Raw genomic sequence first — 22,314 nt, 5'->3', positions numbered from 1 at the left:
TCAGGATCCAGGAAACAGCCAGATATCTAGAAGTGGAAAATCTTCAGTGGGACCGTTGGCTGCTTGGGGTCAGGGGATCTAGTATAACCCTAATATAGCCCTGTGGTAAAGGAACAAAGCTGACCCTAACTTCTAGAAATCAGAGACTATTATTTTAATACTACATGATTAAAAGTTATGTTTCACGCTAATAATTGATTACTAGTTCTGTTTTGGTTTCCTGATTTTTAGTGATCTATACAATTGATATATCTTCTGCTCTCCTCAGTTAATCAGTAGCTTCACCAGAAAGAAAGAAAGAAAGAAAGAAATGATCAAATATAGAATAGTTTGAGGGGCACTCTATCTTCTGGATGTACCGGTATATGGACAACTCAAGATTTTAAAATAAAATAATAATCAAATACTGTCAAATAGGCAGCAAAAAGTTTATATACAAAAGTCTCCTCAAAGTGATAGGTGGGTGTTGAATGACGTAGCTACATCAGTCAATCATCCACCTTACTCTATTAATAGTTCCTAGAATATTCTTAGAAAATAGTATATATAAAATGAACAATAAAAATAAACGATAAAAGCAAGAATAGTCATACCAAAAAATCCATAGGAAATGTACTACAGGGCCCCTTTAATTGAATGATGTTTGCAGTATGGACCCTTTAAGTTGGCAGTGTAAGGTCTCTAGGTTTCGTTGATGTTTATCAGCCTGGAATAGCGCTACTTTTGAATTATCAAAAAATTCAATTTATAAGAGCAGGGGCGTAGCTATAGGGGGTGCAGAGGTAGCAGTCGCTACCGGGCCCGGGAGCCTGAGGGGCCCCAAATACCCTTGTACCACATGAGAAGACACCTGTTTTATAGAAGGTGCATGCTGGTCAAGTTACACCTCTGGCTGGAGGGAAGGTGTTAGGTCAAGAATTTGGCATGGTGGGGGGTGCAGTTTAAATTTTTGCCTCAGGCAGCCGGAAGGCAATGTACTTCCCTGCCCCTGGCCACAAAGCAATGAGGGATGGGGGGCCCAAGCTAAACTCTCGCACCAGGGCCCATGAGCCTTTAGCTACGCCACTGTATAAGAGTAATGTAAAGTCCAACAGTGTGTCTTGAAGTAGGCTCCTAGTTATGATATATTTCCCTGGTTGGCACGCTTATATAGAAGTATCACAACAACACACCAAGTATAGGTAATAAAATATCAAGTTTATTAATATCCTTTAAAAATGAACATTATTTCACAGTACATATATGTGAATCAGCGGGGACTAACCACAGATGCTCATCACCCTGCTGGTAACCCCAAGACAATGGTAATAGGCAATAGTACAAAAAATGACCAAATAGTTGTTATAAATAGGTCCCAGGATGGGTACAACAGGTCATAGGTTTTTAAGTATGAGTGCCACAATACATATGCCCAAAGAACAAAAATGGTCAAAGCAATACAACCATAGCCAAGATTAGCCAAGTCTATTAACCATGAGGTGCAAGTAACATGTAAGGCAACATACCGGAAAAAGCTGGGCCTAACAGCTGGGTGATGGCGCTCCTCGACGCGCGTTTTACGTGTGTTCGCTTCCTCAGGAGGAGTAGAGGGTCAGGGGAAAGGGACGGGTTTAAAAAGCACTGCCTGCCTATAGAATCACAGAATACGGATCATGTGATGTTCCACATGACTCCTCGTCACATCGGCGGCGCATGACCAATCAGCGCCCGCCACATCAAACTACTTCCGCCCTTCCCCTGAGGCCGGCGGGGGAGAGGGCGGTCACGCAATGATAATGCGGATCGCCGTCGCCACCGTCGTGACCAAGCTAGAGAAAGGGCGAAAGCGGACGTATGGGCCGGATGGTCATGCGCACAAGTGACACTAGGGTAAGTAGCGGTTATACAGATCGTAATAAGGGATAACTATGATCCACACTTTATATTACAAACCGCAATCTATTCTGAATGGAGCATATCTGTATAAGCCCTTTGGACAGTATAATTATCAAGTATTATGAGCAACTGCATAGACAAGAGTTACATCAAAAACAATATAAATAGCATACACATTATAATCGAAGCATAATAGAAAAGGGGTATAGCTAGTGCATTGGTGTGATAAAACCAGGAGGGGGGGGATGTGACAATCGTAATCAAATCATATATTCCATGATTGTGTAATTAATATAGGTATTACTCATGATAAAGAAATAAATACAAACAGTGAATAATGAATATATATAAAAATAATTGATCAATGTCATTCCTAATACATAGAATAAGGTGAATCAAATACATGATATGTGATTATATACTGATGATAAAAATCATCCATAATTAAAAACCTATGACCTGTTGTACCCATCCTGGGACCTATTTATAACATCTATTTGGTCATTTTTTGTACTATTGCCTATTACCATTGTCTTGGGGTTACCAGCAGGGTGATGAGCATCTGTGGTTAGTCCCCGCTGATTCACATATATGTACTGTGAAATAATGTTAATTTTTAAAGGATATTAATAAACTTGATATTTTATTTATCTTGTTGTGATACATCATATGCTTTGGGAGTGTACCATTTAATTGGTTATTCAATTATATATAAGTGCTTGGTATTTCAAATCACATTCATGCAAAGAGCTTTTCATTCACTGTCTATATAGCACTTCCTTTTAGCACTAGAGGTTGATTCAGATGCTAAAAGGAAGTGCTACATAGATACTAAATGAAAAGCTCTTTGCATGAATACTTTGAAACACATCAGCCATGCTATGTCACCCTTGCCACCTCTCCCACAATATCCAGTAGGCTTCTGGAAAAAGGGTAGATCTCCTAGACTCCCTGAAGAGCTGGCAGATCTTGCCCGCAGCTTGTGGAGGGATGATATCTCAACAGTATTCAGTGAGCTCCCCCTAGTGGTGGCTGCAGACAGGCAGAATTGCATCATTGAACTCTATATCTATACATGTGTCTTATGTTCAAAGGTAAACATCAGTTGTATAAATGCGAAAAGAAACACATCAACCATGCTATGTCACCCTTGCCACCTCTCCCACAATATCCAGTAGGCTTCTGGAAAAAGGGTAGATCTCCTAGACTCCCTGAAGAGCTGGCAGATCTTGCCCGCAGCTTGTGGAGGGACGATATCTCAACAGTATTCAGTGAGCTCCCCCTAGTGGTCGCTGCAGACAGGCAGAATTGCATCATTGAACTCTATATCTATACATGTGTCTTATGTTCAAAGGTAAACATCAGTTGTATAAATGCGAAAAGAAACACATCACAATGTAGATTTTAATTATTTTATTCTCATTTGTAAAAATAAACGGTTGAGAACATACAGCAGATACTTTATTTTAAAATCACGAATGCCGTCTCCAATCCCATCCCCATTTGTTCATTTCATAGAACATTAGGTGTGAATACTTATACACTGGATTTCTACAGCAGCATACTGCGGCAAGATAGATGCTGCGTCGTCAGGTTCACAGACCAATGACAGAAATACTACAATCTTCTTGTTGCTGATTGTATTGGCAAGTTTTTGTTAATGGGGGACTAGAAATAAAAAATGTCTGCTTCCACAAACAGCTCCGTCCTCTTCTACCACCCATTAAACAGAGGCATGCTACAGTGATACAGAAGGTGTTTCCTTTCCCCTGTGGCAGGCATCAACTGACTGGTCAGAAACAGCGCCACTCTTGTCCACAGGCTGTGTGTGGTATTACCAGAAACATCCAATAGAGAAATGGGCCACTTAAATAGGCAGACCCCTTGTCTAATCTCATACCACCCTTCTGCCAGGGAAAGTCATAGATATTGTAAATAAAGGCATCTGCATGTGTCTATAGGAGTTTAGGAGAGCTGTACTCTACCTGAGCGTTCAATAGGAAATGTAGGAAGCGCCTTGGAAAGAGAAAATCACCCATCAGTATGGCTGAGAAAACATAGCGTAGCATAGCCACTTGTTATGTGCAACATGGTGCCCTCCAGGGCTTCACAGTACTTGTACTTGCTCTTAACATCCCTTTTGCATATTTTTCCAAAATCATAGCACAGCCAAGTTCAAGTACAGAAATATGTACACAGTTCAGGGGTCCAAACTGAGTCCTGTATAACAGCAGCAGCAAGACCTCTAAGCCCTCTGAATCCGCCGTGCCCTACCCTCAGACCCTGAGCATACGTTTTACCTGGACTGTTCCTTTAAAGGGAACCTGTCACCGGGATTTTGTGTATAGAGATACATGGGTTGCTAGATGGCCGCTAGCACATCCGCAATACCCAAACCCCATAGCTCTGTGTGCTTTTATTGTGTAAAAAAAAGGACATGGGTTGCTAGATGGCCGCTAGCACATCCGCAATACCCAAACCCCATAGCTCTGTGTGCTTTTATTGTGTAAAAAAAACGATTTGATACATATGCAAATTACCCTGAGATGAGTCCTGTCCCTGACTCCTCTCACGTACAGGACTCATCTCAGGGTAATTTGCATATGTATCAAATCGTTGTTGTTTTTTTACACAATAAAAGCACACAGAGCTATGGGGACTGGGTATTGCGGATGTGCTAGCGGCCATCTAGCAACTCATGTCCTCAGCTCTATACACAAAATCCCGGTGACAGGTTCCCTTTAAGGTGGCCTTTAGTGTTGAGCAGGGGCGTAGCTAAAAGCTCACGGGCCCTGGTGCAAGAGTTCAGCTTGGGCCCCCCTTCCCTCAGTGCTTGTTGGCAGGGGAGCACATATCCTTCCTGCTGCCTGAGGCAAACATTGAAAGGACACCCCCTCATGCCAAATTCTTAACCAAACCCCTTCCCTCCAGCCAGAGGTGTAAATTGACCAGTATGCACTTTCTATAATGCCAGTGTCTTATGTGGCAGAAGGGTCTTTGGGCCCCCTCAGGCTCCTGGGCCCGGTAGCGACTGCTACCTCTGCACCCCCTATAGCTACGCCCCTGGTGTTGAGCGAATCAAAGGTCACAAAGTGGACTTCGTTCCAAATTTCATGGAAAATTTGATTTGCTGCAAAGCCGAATTTCCTAGTGCTTCGTGGTAACAAATCCCTAAAATGGCAGTAAAACAAAAAAAAAATCTTACTCACCTATGTTTGGTAAAGCAACAGCTATCTTTCCCGATCCACGTCATACACACGTACGCTCAGAATGCCGAGCATGCAGGTGTTCTTAATGGGGAGGGGGAGTAAGTTGCTGCCAGAAACCTCTGCTAGGGGCTTACTCCCCTGAAAACAGAAGGATCAGGCATGTTGAAATCTAACTGTCCAATCCTTATTTCCTCCGACATCTGCAGTCTAGGGAGAGTCGGGAGCTCCCCATACACATTAGATAGAGTGAATTCACAAATCCAGCAGGCTGTTGACTGTATCCTACGTGATGTTGTCATCCCTATTGACTGTAATCGGATCCGGCCACTTTTCAGCAGAAATGGCGACTTTCAGCAGGACAAAAGGTCCTGCATCTACAGCTTTTTCTATGGCCAAAAGCCGGCATTTCTGCTGAATACTGGGCGCCTCTCTGTTGGATCCCATTATAGTCAATGAGGATCCTGTGGTTTACAGCATTAGGCCTCATGCACACGACCGTTGTTCTGGTCCGCATCTGAGCCGGGTGCAGACCCATTCACTTCAATGGAGCCGCAAAAGATGCGGACAGCACTCCGTGTGCTGTCTGCATCCGTTGCTCCGTTCCGTGGCCCTGCAAAAAAAATATAACATGTCCTATTCTTGTCCGTTTTGCAGACAAGAATAGGCATTTCTACAATGGGCTGCCTGTTCCGTTCCGCAAATTGTGGAAGGCACACTGGCGGCTTCCGTGTTTTGCGGATCCGCAAAAAAATGGAACGGTCGTGTGTATGAGGCCTTATGCAGGCTGTGCTGATGTGAACCTAGCATTACCAGGTCTTGTCGAAATCAGCATAAATCTAATGCAGGTGGCTGATGCCAAGGTTTAGTGGCACTTGCACGGATTTCAGTCACATCTTATCTCCAGCCCCCCCCCCCCCTCGCCCCCCATTTACCTCTGAAACTGGTTTCAAAATTTTGGGACAAGCTGCTTTTTCTCAAAAACTTGTCACGTGATTACTAGATCTGTAACTTTTACAAATATTTGTACTGATTTTGAGTTATATTGTGTCTTATACTCTAGTCACATACAGAGCTGCTTGCAAATTGCTTGCTCCGTGAAAGAGAATGCACTTGCGACCTAACAGCGTAAAGTCTGCTGCACATGCGCCAGGTGAAGGAACTTACACTGTACTGTCAGGCTCTACTGCGCATGCACGTTGTCTAATCACGCTAGAACCCAGCAAGGTGATGGCCCTGTTAATCAAATTGAAGAGGGAGTGGCTGGGAGCCTGAAGGAGGGGATCTATCATCGGGCATGCCTTTTGTACAGATAATTTGCATATTTTTAAAATGTCACACTTCTGCACAATGTAGGCAGGGACTTTTCAGATATATACAAGGCTATTTGCCCATGGCCCTTGGTTTATTACAGCTGCTGCTGATGACAGACTCCCTTTAAATCAGTCGTCTGAACTCTCGCAATCCACTAGGCTCTGGTAAGAATAAACCAACAGAATTTTGAATGCAGCTTTGGATGTGACTGGAGTATAATACGCTTGCATGTAAAACCATTCGAACAGTAGGATGTTGTTTTTCTTTGCGCATAGACGCAGCAGCTGTTTACCAGGTCGAGATCAGACACAGCCCAGCAATCCACCCTGAAGACAGCTGACACTGGTGCCACTAAAGCTATTTCATCTCAGTAACGGCCGTCCCTCGCCAGCGTCTTGTTCTCCCTATAAAGAGCCATTGTTTTATGAAGACAGAACAAAGTGGATCCTAATCCTGTTATTTATATACCCTTTCTCCAGCGGAACGCTCTGGCATTTCCATATTTTGTTAAACAGTTTCCTCCGTCTTTGGACACAATATTTCATGTCATCTGAAAACTTCCTCTCACTGATCGTGTGCGGCTCTGGCTATGAAAGCTTCCCAATATCCAAATCCTGGGATTTTTTTTTAAATTGTATCTGCAGGGATATATACCCCTAGCCCAAATCCGGTTTAAAGGATAAAGAATTCTGCTTGCTTGCAGCCACCACTAGGGGGGGCTAATTTTAAGGACTATTCATATGAGTGTATCCGTTTTGTGGTTCACAAAATACGGATGTGGTCCGTGTGCATCCCGCACTGCAGAAGTGGTAGCTGCAAATACAGTAAAGGAAATTAAGCATGCATGGGATAGGCATAAGGCCATCCTTCATATAAGATAGGGCCAGGGGCTATTCATAGTATTCAGTATATTGGGCAGACTAGATGGGCCAAATGGTTCTTATCTGCCGACACATTCTATGTTTCGTGGGCCCCATTGTAACAATTCTTATTCTTGTCTGCAAATAGAAAAGAATAGGACATGTTCTTTTTTGTGGGGCTGCAGAACAGACACACGGATGCGGACAATACACAGTGTGCTGTCTGCATTTTTTTGTGGCCCCATTGAAATGAATGGGTCTGTGTGTGATCAGCAAAAAATACGTATCAGACCGAAAATATGGTCGTGTGAATAGCTCCTTATACACTGAACTCAGCGGCATACTGACCACAGAGAAAGACCACATCACTGCTATGGCACTAATCTTCTCCTGTTTACGGCATAAAACCAAGGCATTTTCCAACAACTGCCAACAGGGGGAGCTCAGTGCATATAGATTTTACCTCTCACATTGAATTAAACGGTAACTGTATAACTTCCTATACACTGAGCTCCCCCTAGTGGTGGTTGCAGTCAGTCAGTTTTATTAAATTCTGAGAATGTGGGTGATTTACCAATGTATTTAATGCCAGTTGTCGGGTGTAAATGCATTGAGAAAAATGGTATTCAGAACAAGCACCATATTTATAAAGCACTTGTTTAATTTTTTTCTAACATAGAAGTTGGGTAAAGTAGGCAAACGAATGACTTTTTTTAAAGTAAAGATTAAAAAAGATCTCATTGGGCTAACCTTACCAAGTTTTGATATTGGGGCCTATGATATCTGTGTGTGCCTCAGTGCCCCCAGTGATTAGGGTTGAGCTGCAATACCAGACACAGCCCATGAACGAGAGTCTAGGCGGTTCTAGAAAAAGCCACCAATGTTTTTCTGGTGTCATCCAATCCCTTTATATTTATGGCCACCTAAGGGATCTGGCACAAAGATGGATCGGTGAATTAGCCAAACTGATCTACTCATCCCGCTTGCTCACTTATCACTCCCCATTGATTAAGACGCTGGAGAGTGAAATTTACTAGTGATAACTTACAAAATACAACCAAAGGCAACAGACAAGAACTCTCAAAGGATTTCATTTATAAAGAACAGCCTGTCAAGAAAGTCTTTGTCTTTCACGATCCAGAACGGCTCGGCAGGCAGCGCTGGACATGTGCAAATTTGAATTCTTACAATTTTTCGGTACAGCCTCCAAACACTAAGCTGCCGGCTATAGTTTATGATCTTGGTTGCGAAGAGTCTCTATAGGTTTGTTGGTCAACATGTCTTCTTCCTCTGAACTGTAGAAATGGTTCCTTGGGTTATAGGAGAACAGTTGAGATTTTGTATGAGATGTCATATCAAGCAGGTCGAAAGAATCGCTGGAAAGAAAACTGTCATCGCTGATGACACTTGATGGCCGACTTGGACTTTTCGAAGGATCTGCATTGGGTATTACTAGGTCTTCCACCGAGTCCGAAAGCCTGACAGTCGAGCAGTCACCAGAAATGTCTAAGCTGGTGGAGAACCGTCCATTCTTTTTTAGAATTCCCTTTTTTCTTTTTGAGTGCTTGTCATACTTTGCCTTTTCTTCCGGTACTGTGAGGTAGGTTTCCTGGATTTCTGAGTATATTAACCTCTCTGGAGAAGAAGAATAACCCGATTCCCTCTCAAATGTTTTTTTCAGGATTCCTTTTTTTGGCATGTTGAAAGTGCATTCGATATTGACTGACTTGTGCGACTCGTAGGCGGATGTGGTTTGTGCTTCTCTGCTGAGCTCCAAGCGTTTTTCAGACAGGTTCTCTGAGAAATTAGAGTTTAGAAAGGAACTGTCAAAGCTGCTCCTTTTCTTCAAGATCCCTTTGGGTATTTGCCTTGGAAGAATAAGTTCAGGTTCCTGCTGAGAGTGATTAATGTCATTCTCCTTTTTGGATTTTCTCAGGCATACTTCATATTCATCATCTTCCATTTGCTGGGGTTTGAAATGTTCTTTCTGTGTTCCTTTGAAACCCGGTGTGTTCTGACACTCGATGTACCGAGCCAGCAGCGGAGACTGGCATTCGGGTACCAGATCACAGTCGCAGACCACAGTGTCGTAGCCCCAATTAACCCACCAGTGGTTGGCGATGTCTTCAATGGTAGCTCTTCTAGAGGGATTTACTGTTAGCATCCAGTCGATCAGTCCACAGGCTCCTAGTGATAGGGAAACCAATCGTTATTATCACCATTAACATTAGAAAATATTTAAAATATTACATCAGAATTTATAATATTGCTTCAAATATCCCAATCCCAATAGTCTAGAAGAAGTTTCAGTATAATGACTTCATGTAATGCGCCATGGGGCTAGGGAAGAGCAGTAAAAACATATCTTTTGTGATATGGAGCTTTTGTTATCAGGAGTAGTGTGAATATGAACTTTTATTTTGCCAGATTCTGCTCTATGAAATGCCCTGGAGGTGGAGCTTCACTGTGAAGTGCTCTCTACTGTCTGCATTAAAATGCTTCCCCCTCTGCTCTGAGTGACAGCTGTAGCATCTATCCAGGATACCGCTACAGCTGTCACTCAGAGCAGAGGGAAGGGACTGCCGCTAAGTGCAGAGAACACCTCACAGTAAAACTCTGCTTGAAAACCAGGCAGAATAAAACTTGATATTCACACTACTCCCGATGATAAAAGCTACCGTAAGGTACCATATGTTTGTCCTGCTTTCCGCGGTCCTTCCCTAATGCTGTCCCTTTAAGGTGGCCATGCACCTTTGTCAGCTGGATGCTTTGTATTTCTTCCGAACCTCCATACACACACAGCTCAGCCATGCAATGCGTTCTTAATAAGAACATCTGTCATCGGGGGACAAATTAGGCCCCCATACACCTTATACAGTCACCTGCCCTGCTGAAAATAGCAGGTTCGGACAACATTTGTCTGCTGTGTACGGCAATGGTCATGTTTTTTCAGAAATTAGATATCAGCATAGTTCGTGAACAAGTAAGAAAGGAAAGTATTCAGGAGACTCTAGAATTTTTAGAAAATTCCTTTTGGTTAGAACTTAGAAGGATGGCTTGAACATAAGTTCTCCCACTATTAAGATCGCCAGTGATCAGCTATAATCCAGTGCAGCAAGCATCCAATTTTCCTACAGCACCACCACAGGAGAAAAGAGGTATTACACAGTTCCTATTGAAGCCAATGAGTTTACTGTGTGCTGCATGCATGTGCTTGGTCCTCCAGAGAGATGCAAGCCATTCTGCCCCGACTAGCAGACGGTATCCACTATGATATATAAAAATGTTTTTTCTACACCTGCCATAATTCTATATTTTATAATTGTCACTTAAAAGAGAGAATGCAAAGTTGATATCTTACCGGACAGATGAGGAGGCTGCCTGTACTGTCCGCCGCCAATATGTTCTGCCAGTGTTTTATAATTACTGTTATCAAATGGCATGCTTCCATAGATCAGTGCGTACAGCAGAACGCCCAGGGCCCAGCAATCAACCTGCGGAGGAAAACAGGTACTAATATGAATAAACTAAAGAAATCAAAGGCAAGGCCACCGAGGCCATGCTCTGACAATACAAAGAAAACAATGAATATGATGATGCCTGGCAGACTGGCGTACAACACAGGTTGGAGTCCTATTGTGACATTTAAAACGTCGCGAGCCAAAGATTGTTTCGTTCAATGAGACCGTGACGACACTATGGTGCTGCTAGGACTAACCTTATCTATAGGTGGATTGTCTTGGATGAGAATTAACAGTGAATTGCTTTGTAACACCTGACATGCTGTGCAGCAAAGCTACAGGTATGTGCAACGGGCAGCTAGTGTTCAACTTCCCTGCAGCGCCACCTCAGGGCAAATGAAGCATTACAGAGTTCTCATTTGTAGATAATTCAATGGACTGTCCATCTAATGAATGGATATGCCGGGTCCTCCAAAGAAAGAGACGCTCTTTGTAACCTTTCTACACTGGGATCAGGGTTAGACTGGCCCACTAGAGTACCAGAGGATACCCCGTGGGCCCAGTCTCTAAAATCATAGTGGGCCCCAGGAGACAAATCCCATTTGGAGTTAATCATTTCTTTGATTCAAAACTTTTTAGACTTTATAGATAATATAGGGGTTTGGCCCTGAGAATAATATCCTCTGTTGGGCCCAATGAACACCAGTCTGACATCGAATGTGACTATGATGAAAGTTCACAATAGGGACCCCTCCCCTCTATAAACTCAGAATTGAGCAACATGTTATCTGAAAATGACAACACTTTTTAAAGGGGGATTCCTGCACTGAAAAATCTCTATGTGTGAGAAGTGTGCCTTGACAATATCAATTTAAAAAGTCACCCCTGCCTGGACCCCCAGTAATCATCGGTAATCTGTAGAGAAATCTAGCAGTAACTATTTATTTTCCCTGCAGCGCCACCACAGGGGGAACTAAGAATTACACAGTGTCCATTCATATCAATAGATTGTCTGTGTAATACCAGGCAGGACAGGTCCTCCAGAGTGAGAAGTGCTCTTTGTAATTGCTCTCTTCACTCGAAAGAGGAGGATCCTGAGCAGAGGACCACCCTCTCTATTAACTCACTAATAGGGTGTATGAAAATGTTTTTTTCTAAATAGGACAACCCATTTAAGCGGTAACCTTAAAATAGTTGTACAGCATAGCATCACATATACTGTATATACACAGTATCTACCTCTGGTCCATGGTATGGAAGACCCTTGACGATCTCCGGAGACGCATACAGAGGGCTGCCGCAGTACGTTTCCAAGACCTGGTTTTTGTGGTAGAGATTGGAGAGTCCAAAGTCTGCAAGCTTGAAAGAGAGAGAAAGTAAGTCCATTAATGTATAAATTATAAAAGTTGTAAAAATATCACATACTGCATTAAAGGGGTTGTCCCACGAAAAATATTCTACAGTTTTCAAACCGGCACCTGGATCTGAATACTTTTGTAATTGCATGTCATTAAAAATGTGCTAGAGCCACTGAATTATTCAATAAAATCTATCTGTATAGCGCCACCTGCTGTTCGCGCTTTTCCTAATTTCTCTGTCCTGGTCACCGAGATGGAAGCACATGCTCAGTTCCATCTTTCAACTGCCACCAGTTGTTAAAAATTAAGAACCAGAGATCCAGAGATCTCCCCATTCATTACTCTGCTAGATTTATATCAAGCTGACAGCTCAAGGGGAGTGAATCAATACAACATAGAATATTAGTAAGGGAGCTCACCGGAATGTAGCTCAGCCTTCTACGCCACTTAGCTATAACATGAGTACTATTTAATTAATGGCTGGCTTCATATTAAAAAAACTACGAATCAAAAATACATAGCAATTTATTCTTATTTCTCCCTTTAAAAATAAATATACCGTAATCCACATGGATCACAAATACCCCTGTAACCTTTATACACAACCTTAAAAAGTTTAAAAAACAGACATAACTATTTAATAAGGCTACAATGCACATGACCGTTGTTGTGGTCCCCATCCGAGCCGCAGTTTTGGCGGCTCGGATGCGGGCCCATTCACTTCAATTGGGCCCCGAAAGACGCGGAAAGATGCGTTCCAGTGGTCCATAAAAAAAATATAACCTGTCCTATTCTTGTCCGCGCTTTGCGGACAAGAATGGACAGTTATATTAAAGGCTGTCAGTGCCATCCGTGTTTTGCGGATCTGCGATTTGTGGACCGCAAAACACACAACGGTCGTGTGCATGTAGCCTAATACACATAGTCCTTCAGTTGAAAAGATGTAAAGTCACGGTCCCGCTATTGATTACTAGTGCGGAGCTCATGCACTAGTTTTATAATTCACAGCGATTTCAGATATCTGTATTATTGTTGTCTTACTACATATAATAGGATTGATCAGTTCCTAATGGTCTTGCTGTTGCTGCTTTGTATATTATGATTGCCACTTTGTATTACAGTTCCACAAATGGCATATATATTCAATGTTTGAATCAGCCTTTGAATACGATATAATGTAATGCTTACCAGACTCTTGAGTGGTTTTCAATACAGTTAGTAGCTGAGATACCTACGTATTGGCCGCAAGTTTCTCTCGTCCCTAATTTCCACACTTTCTCCGCGCGACGGTGGCGGCACTTACTTCTCCGCGCATGCGGGTTGGGGACTTTGAGACCCTGAATCTTATCAAAGGCTTTGATCGTATTCAGCAGCCGTGCCATTATTCTTATTATTGCAGCTTTTTATATTTTATTTGTATCGCTGTATTTCAATGTTCACCAGACGCATTTTCGAAGCCTCCTGGGCTTCTTCCTCGGTGGTAACAGTCATATACAGGTGAAACTCGAAAAATTAGAATATCGTGCAAAAGTCCATTTATTTCAGTAATGCAAATTAAAAGGAATTGTATTAATGCAGCTTAAAATTAGAATTTAGTGAAAAGGTTCAATATTCTAGGCTCAAAGTGTCAGACTCTAGTCAGCTAATTAATCCATACCCCCTGAGCAAAGGGGACCTCAAAATTGTGAGTTTGGGGTTTCATAAGCTGTAAACCAGGCATCCTCAAACTGCGGCCCTCCAGCTGTTGTAAAACTACAACTCCCACAATGCCCTGCTGTAGGCTGATACCTGTAGGCTGTTCGGGCATGCTGGGAGTTGTAGTTTTGCAACAGCTGGAGGGCTGCAGTTTGAGGATGCCTGCTGTAAGCCGTAATCATCCACATTATACCAAATAAAGGCTTGAGATATCTCGCTTTGCATGTAATGAGTCTCATATATTAGTTTCACCTTTTAAGTTGCATTACTGAAATAAATGAACTTTTTTGAGTTTCACCTGTAAGAACGAGGGACAGAATCAATCCTTATATTAGGTCATCCTAGCTATTGCAAAGGCCTGCACCGGACTGCACCCAATCAGTATATTTGTATAACACTAGGACCGGACCTTATATGCTCACTTTTACGTATTGTGATATTCAGACTATGCGGTAGATATAATCCGACCGCATGGGACAGATATCTTTGTCTAAAAGTGGAACCCAGTTGCGAATAGGCAATTTAATATGGGTATGTTTGTTAAACTATTTAATATGGGTACGGGTAAACAGAAATAGCATGTTAAAGGGTATTATATCGATAACAATGGTGAAACGGCAACACAATTGCTTATTTGCAATTAGGTTCCAAGGTTTTAGACAAAGATATCTGATATCGCTGGGAATTATTTTTAAAAAGTGCGTGAGCTCCGCACTAGTAATTAATAGAGGGACTGTGACTTTACATAATTTCAACTGAAGGACTATGTGTATTATTATATGGTTATGTCTGTTTTTTAAGGTTGTGTATGAAGGTTACAGGGGTATTTGTGATCCATGTGGAATTGGATTATATTTCTTTTTTAAGGGAGAAATAAGAATAAATTGCTATGTATTTTTGATTCGTTGTTTTTTATATGAATATATGAAGCCATCCATTAATTAAATACAGCTCAAGGGAAGTGTCTGTTCTGCTGCACCTCTCACCACTCAGGAAGCAGTTGAAGGATGAAACTGAGCATGTGCGGCCATCTCTGTCAACAGGACAAAGACATTAAAAAAAAAACAGCAGGTGGCGCCATACAGATACAATTTTATTGGATAACTCAATGGCTATGCTACATTTTTAATTACATGCAATTACAAAAGTATTCAGATCCAGGTGCTGATTTGAAAACTGTAGAATATTTTTGTGGGACAACCCCTTTAAGTATTGCAGCTCAAGTCCATTGAAATGAATGTGGAGGAACTACAATACCACTCACCACCTGCGGATGGCGCTGTTTTTGGAAGAAGGCAGCCATGTTTTTTTAAATCTTGTACAATAATCCCTTTCATTGGGTTCCTACTAGACAAGCCCTATTGTGAGATTGGGAGATCGGATACCGCGGGCATGGTACAGCGCTGCGGAATATGTTGTCGCTATATAAATAACAGGAAATGAATAGTTTACACAACGCGGCTGCCCATGTGTAATCACGTTCTGCCTCCCCCACATGTCACAACGACGACAACAAGACTTAAGAGCCAGCACGGGAGAATTCACAAAGGATCCGGATTGTTTCCTTGAAAGAGAAATTCCAGGAATGCTAATGCATCCTGCGATATACCGGGAACAGAATGAATTGCTGAAGACGGATCCAATTAAACACTTTTTTCCCCCCTGTGCAATAGCAAAACACAGACATTCCCGGCATTCTTCTGCACAATGTTAAACCTGCTATACCTTCCATAAAAGGCGCCTGCACCAGCGGGATGTTAGTCAGTGGCAGATTCAGGATATTTTTAGCCATCCCATGAATCTTTCAGCTATTTCTGCCTGGTTGCACTTGAGCTTTTTAATACATGGAAAATAGGTTGATTTTTGGCTCGGGGTGAAAAATAGGTTCACTTTTTTGGCTCCGGGAAGGTTATTTCGTTCCCACAATTTATCACTGCACTTGGACGTTAAGGAGCTGGCGGGGTGTCCGGCTCGGAGTCCATTAGCATTCCGGCTTCTTGCAAGTAATAGTCCCGTCTGGAGGATGGGAGATTGTGAAGTTTTGGCAGAAGAAACTGTTTTGGGGAAGTAGGGGGTTGCAGCAATACTTCGAAAAGCCTCCTTGATTTAGAAAAGGTCTTGATCCTTCTTGCATTATGACAAGGGCAAGATTTTAGGTTGTTGGTCGTGTAGACCCCACATCTGGGTCTCAGAGTTTACCTAATCATTACTGGAGCAAACATGTATGAGATGCTGGTCATCTTCATGGCAGTCTACAGGAGTTATGGAACGTGCATGGTCACTTTGGCACCTTTATAGGATCACTGACGCTCATCAAGGAGGTGGGTGGTGGAGGCCAAAAGGCATGTGTCCTCTCCATAATACAATCCTGGTTATGCCTAAATGATACCATGAGCATTGCCTGCTGCCAGTGGTGTACATTATACTTGCAAAATGTTTGGGAGAGACATCCAGGGTGAGAGCTGTGAGGTGCGTACCAACATTTTTTCAAGGCATACTATGTCCTTTCCACCTTTTTTCAGAACACCCCTCCCTTTAAGGTACCCACACCCTTAATGTGTGTTTGGAGCAGGATCGGACCGGCCCACCAGAGTACCAGAGGGTCCTCCAGTGGGCCCAAACTCTGACAATAATGGAGCCCTAATAAAACAGGGCTCCTAAGGTCCTATATACACAGAGGGTGGAAACTCAGAACCATTTTCTCTGGTGGGCCCTAGCGACTTTAGTCTGACTCTGGTTTGGAGTTTGGGAGTCCAGGAGGTCGTCCCTTTTTCTGGGAGCCTCACAGACATTCCTGAAGAGTTTTCAAGTATGGTGGACATACCATAGTAGCAGAGCATGTAGCTTCTATGGGCCCTTGGAGAGAAGGGGGCCAGCTCTAAACTATTAAGTAGTGAGGGCCTCTCTTAGTAACCCATGTTCGCAAACGGAGAGTAGAGAATTATCTCAAGGGTTGTGGAAAGAGCATAGAAGGGGAAACAAACTCCCTTCTGTCCTGAGAGGCAAAAATTGACATCCATAATGGGAAGCCCATTTAGATCTCTTTTTCTATGGGGCCCCATCTCTTGTATGTACAACACTTCTTACCACATTTCCATAAAGAACATTTTGCCCACAATTCTCTGGTGTTTGAGTTGATCACAGTGGGTTTCATTCTAAAATGAAATTCCTCTAGCTCCCAGTCCTCCTGGGATTTTGGGTGGTATTTGGGTAAAGTGATATAACAGTGATATCTGTAGGGTGCGATATATCTACATTAGTGGCACAACCCCTATAATAATCCTCTTCCCTAGTCATCTCCATTTGTAGGGCAGTTGGCCGACAATCGATCAGATTGCAATCTCATTGTCGGTCACATACAAGTTCCAGGCCCCACATTCGGATGTCCTGGGTCTGATGGTTTTAGTTTATTTTTTTACATTTTTTTCTCAGTTTCTCCACTCACCTTTACATTTAGGTTTTCATCCAAGAGGATATTCTCCAGCTTGATGTCTCTGTGCACAATTCCATTCTGAAAATAAAAATATAAGAAGATTAAGAATAATCCAGTAATAATTTAGAATATTATCAGTGCTGGATTATCAAATATTCTCAGATTATCAGTTTCTCCCATACACAAAGGCACATTGATCGTGTCTGGTATTGCTTCCTAAATCTATTGCAATGAGTGGGACTGATCTGCAATATCACACTCAACCTGCGGACAAGTGTGGCGCTACTTTTGAGAAGAAAGTAACCGTGTTTTTCTAATGATGCCTAACTCAGATCTAAAGCCATAAAAATAAACCTTAAAGGGGTTGTCTCGTCTGAGATATTGGTGGCATTTCACTAGGATGTGCCATCGATGTCATATGGGTGCATGTCCCACCTCTGTGATATCTCCAGAATGGAGAGCGCAATGCACATGTGCGGCGTGCACGCCGTTCATTTCTATGGGAGTTCAGAAAATAGCCGAGCGTTCCATAGAAATGAATGGAGAACGCACTGTGCAAGCGCGGCCATCGCTCCATTCACTACTATGGGACTGCTGAAGATATCCGAGTCAGTTCTCTGCTACTTTCGTCAGGACCATAGAAATAAATAGAGGCTGTCTGCGCATGTGCGGCCACTCTCCACTCACTTCGGGGGGTCCCATTCTAGAGAGAGGTGGGACCCACACCTATCTGACATTGGTGACATATCATAGCAATAGGCTACCCATGTCTCAGATGAGGCAACCCCTTTAAAGGGGAAGGTCAACCAGAAAGGGCATTTTGGGGTTATAGAGAGGTTACCCCAGTCAGGGGGGCCCTCTATTAGCCACAGCAAGCACAGACTCGTGTCCTAGAGGGTTGTTAGTATACACCTACGAAATCAAGTGAGCCAAATAATTAAATACCCAGTGCTGCCATCATAGGGCCTCCCATAATGCTCCTTCCTCTTCCTCCATAAACAGGAAGTTATCTACCAGAATATCCTATGTAACTTCCTCTTCCTGTCCCAGAGACCAGAACAGGAAGTAGCAGTCTATTACTGTGGTCAAGTCTGACATGGAGTCACCCAGCTGAATGAAATCGATGGAACAAGTTAACTCAAGAATAATATATATATATATAGTCTTACACCTTGACGTTACAGGCGACGAGTTGACATCTGTAATAAATGTTTATTCTGGAACTTTTATCTTTTTACACTGGAAACATGAACATAGTTTTTTTTCCTTTTATGATGTTCGGCAGTTCCATAGAAAAGTTATAACCGGAGAAGGAGGATTTATCGTCAGTGTCGGACATTTTATTATTTCCAGTGGTCACTGCCAGCAGTAATAATGTATTGATTGAAAGGAGAGGAAGCTGAAATGAAGAGCATCTCGCTGGAGATAAACACACACCGGTCACCCAGGAAACAAAAGCAATGTTTCCCTAGACAGCGGCGTGCCAGAGCGGCAGACGTGTGCTGCAAAAAGTCAGCCTTATGATGGAGAAAATTCCAGATAATGTAATAACCGCTAAAATATACATGAGTGTACTAATTAGCTAATAAGAGGCAAAACCTGAGCTACAGATGCAGCAGAGCTGAATAGGTCACTGCTCTTTTGTGCATCAGGATAATTCACAGAAATGGATTAACAGCAGTTTTGTTTATGCAGGACTGTGTGTCTCCATGGTTACAGACTACAAACAATCCCTGTGTTGTCTGACCCAGAAGACATTGTGTTACTTTTTTCCATCTGGCCCCTCTGCTACAGTCTGTAGGTAATAAAGAAGTGATGCATGACTACGGAATCAGAATGCAAATTTTTTTGTAGTTTATATCCATGAAGACACATATGGGGTCATTTATTATGCCGAAAAACATATCTATATTAGGTGTATTTCAGGCGCAGATGGCGGTGCAATGGTTAGTCAGGCGTAGAAAAGGTCTAGATGTAAGACAGCTCGGAAGCTGTCTTACATCTAGAACTGGCGGAGGATCCACGGAAGTTACGTAGAGGCCGGCGCCTCTTCATGACTTCGGCGGAACCACCGCCAGCTTAGGGCGCCTAAAACGCTGGTCTTCATAAATGTGCTCTATAGTTCTGCATAGGAGCTGTATACACACAATAATTTTTAATCAAAACTATTTGTAAAGTTGCTTAATTTTTGTATTTTAGATGCACATGAGCAACGCAAATGATTAAAAAGCGCACCCACTTCTCATCAAAGACAAATCCTGTATGTGCAGCTACCCCCTTGCAAACAGCTGGAAAATGGCTTTAACTGCTCATTTACCCTACAGTGGCCACTACTGGAGAACTGTAGTATTACATCTGGACGCTCCGATGAATGGCCACCTATGTAATGGCGGTTATGGAGCCCAAAAACTGAGGGACCAAAACTATTTGCCCCATAGTTCTTTCAAGTAATGTGAAGACTCCAGCTCTACATTAGCAAATATGGGCAGGGGGCAGCGGAGGATGACGATCCATGAGATGATTCACAGGTAAACAACTAGCGATTCAGCAGAACTACAAAAATAGCGAAGAAGCATAGAAAACATGCTGAAAACCAGTGCCAAGAAAATGTATTTTTAGAAAATCAAATCTCAGCCCCTGACTTTTTATAGACTTAAGTGGCCAGAGCCGAAACACATCTTAAGAAAACATTTCTGTAAGGAAGACGTTATCATAGGGATTTAAAAGATTTCTTTGGGGGTCATTTATGATTTTAAGGAGATTTCCATCATTTTGTAATATCCACTCATTGACTTACCTTTCAAATCACCCCACCCCATGCACTGATGGTCTCGTGGTCATTGCTGCGGCCACTTATCGGCCACCACAGTTACATTTCAAGTATGCCATTCATATTTGCCAACTTTCAACCTGCAGCAGAGGGTATGGTGCGGTCACCAAAAGCGACATTGTGCTACCCCTTTACCAGACCCCATCCACTGCGCCCCTTCTCGTACGGCGCCCTACCCCTTTCTTCACAAAGTGGAGCGAAACCGTAAACCCAGTTAAGACCCATTAAACGGAGCTGGACTGTGAGCAGACACCCACCAAGGTTTCCTTTGGCTTCCGTCCAGACACCACACCAAGAAAGGATATGTCCTTTTTTTGGGTCTATCGCGGTTATAAACCGTGCCGAATTCCACCTAAGGTGGTTTTCATAAATCTGTCACTATGCTCGTTAAGAGCCTGGGCCTACTGGAGGATCCTCTAGGGCAGGCATGGCCAACCTGCGGCTCTCTGGCTGTTGTAAAACTACAACTCCCACCATGCCCTGCTGTAGGCTGATAGCTGTAGACTGTCCGGGCATGATGGGAGTTGTAGCTCTGCAACAGCTGGAGAGCCTCAGGTTGGCCATCCCTGCTATAGTGCTCCGGTAGGCCAGTCCAGCCCTGCATCTAAATCCAGCCTTGAGTCTAAGCATGCAGATTGGTGGATGATAGGGTTTGTAGTCTGTGTGCAGTATACATATCCTAATCTCCGTGGAGGCGGCCAGTTACAAATTCCTGACTGGCCAAGTCCTAAAATAAACTCACCACGGCTGTCATGTTATATAAATCCCCTGTCCGCACGCGGCATAGGTACATTCTATACCACTGAATCACCGCGCAGTATTTAATCGTGAAACGTCTCTTCTATAAACCCAGACTCTATCATGTTTGCTAAACTTAAATCAAGAGATAAAAAAATCCTAAGGTTTTGGAAGTAAAGCAGACGGCTCCATAAACACATCTCCCGGTGGCAAAGAATTAGGAATAAATATACAGTAACCCATAGTAACAAATCAACAGCGGGGCCCCCCTTTACAAGGGCCAAGAGACAGCATGGAAACAAGGAGCTTAACTACACCATACCCTCCGGAAACATCCTATTATCAACTGTTTCCCTAGTAGCTCATTGTGCCGTCCAGCTATAGTATCAGCTACGGTATTATTTAGGCACTGTATGGTGGTATTATAGCATGAGGCATCTGGCATTGCTATATGATCACTGTATTCATAGTATTATTATTTGTCACTGCAAAGAAAAAGGGGGTCAGTCAGCACATCCCAATGCGCAGGGGCACGTTGCTATGGCTGAAAACAACACCGTAAAACAAAACCTGCAATGCAACAGCTCTCTGCAAACCAAATAAAGTACAAAAATGCATAATAATTGCTAGTGCTATACTTATAAATTAGAGATGCTTGGCAAATACATACATTTTGTACAAAATTATCTGAGCCCGTCCGCCGCACGTCAAGGCGATCTCTGTAAGACGGGTTCCTAACACTAAATTCTACCTGTTATGTGCCGTAATTCAGGGAGTGTAGGTTCCACATGCATGCTGGGCCTGTCATCTATGGTGCCAAAATGGCCTCCATTATATCCAAGGAATGCAGGTACCAACATGCATGCCGGGCCCAGACAGGCTCAAATAATTTTGTACAAAATGTTTTTGCCAAGCATCTCTAATTTCTAAGTATAGCACTAGCAATTATTATGCATTTTTGTACTTTATTTGGTTTGCAGAAAGCTGTTGCAGTGCAGGTTTTGTTTTACAGTATTATTTGTCTTGTGTTCACTGTATGGTATTGTTATGTGTTTATTGTATTGTCTTCTGTTCACCAAATGAAATTGTTTATGGCACTATGTGGTATCGTTATGTGCTGACATTATGGATTTGTTACGTGTTTCCTGCTTGACATTGTTACGTGTTCAGTATATGGTATTGTTATGTGTTTGCTGTATTGTATTTTCTTCTCTTCACTGTATGGCATTGTCATGTGTTCACTGTATGGCATTGTCATGTGTTCACTGTATGGCATTGTCATGTGTTCACTGTATGGCATTGTCATGTGCTCACTGTATGGCATTGTTATTTGTCCACTCTTTGGCGTCGCTATGTGTTTAATGCATTGTATGGTCTTCTGTTCACTGTGTGGTATTATTTTTGAGCCCTGTATATTATTTGTTTTCTGTTGACAGCATGGCGATATTACATGTACACGGAATGGCACTGTAAGGTGTTGAATGTATGGGTATGGTATTATTATTTGGCACGACATGGTATTTTTAATAGGCACTGTATTGTGT

At 42.7% G+C, this 22,314-nt stretch overlaps 1 protein-coding gene across 1 annotated transcript in view; it reads right to left on the bottom strand.

The window, feature by feature from the left end:
* Positions 1-5,742: 5,742 nt before the first annotated feature.
* The window catches only part of LOC122943444 (NUAK family SNF1-like kinase 1), a 35,210-nt gene continuing 18,638 nt past the window's right edge, over positions 5,743-22,314 (bottom strand). Inside the window, exons 4-7 of the mRNA XM_044301203.1 lie at positions 17,215-17,280; positions 11,956-12,075; positions 10,617-10,749; positions 5,743-9,442 (exon numbers count right to left, since the gene is read on the bottom strand). Of these exons, the coding sequence (XP_044157138.1) occupies positions 8,481-9,442; positions 10,617-10,749; positions 11,956-12,075; positions 17,215-17,280 (1,281 nt within the window). The 3' untranslated portion in view covers positions 5,743-8,480. The remainder of the gene's footprint in view (positions 9,443-10,616; positions 10,750-11,955; positions 12,076-17,214; positions 17,281-22,314) is intronic.

Source organism: Bufo gargarizans, chromosome 7 (assembly GCF_014858855.1).
Source record: "Bufo gargarizans isolate SCDJY-AF-19 chromosome 7, ASM1485885v1, whole genome shotgun sequence".
Classification (NCBI taxonomy): domain Eukaryota; kingdom Metazoa; phylum Chordata; class Amphibia; order Anura; family Bufonidae; genus Bufo; species Bufo gargarizans.
This window is presented reverse-complemented; position numbering and strand designations above follow the sequence as displayed.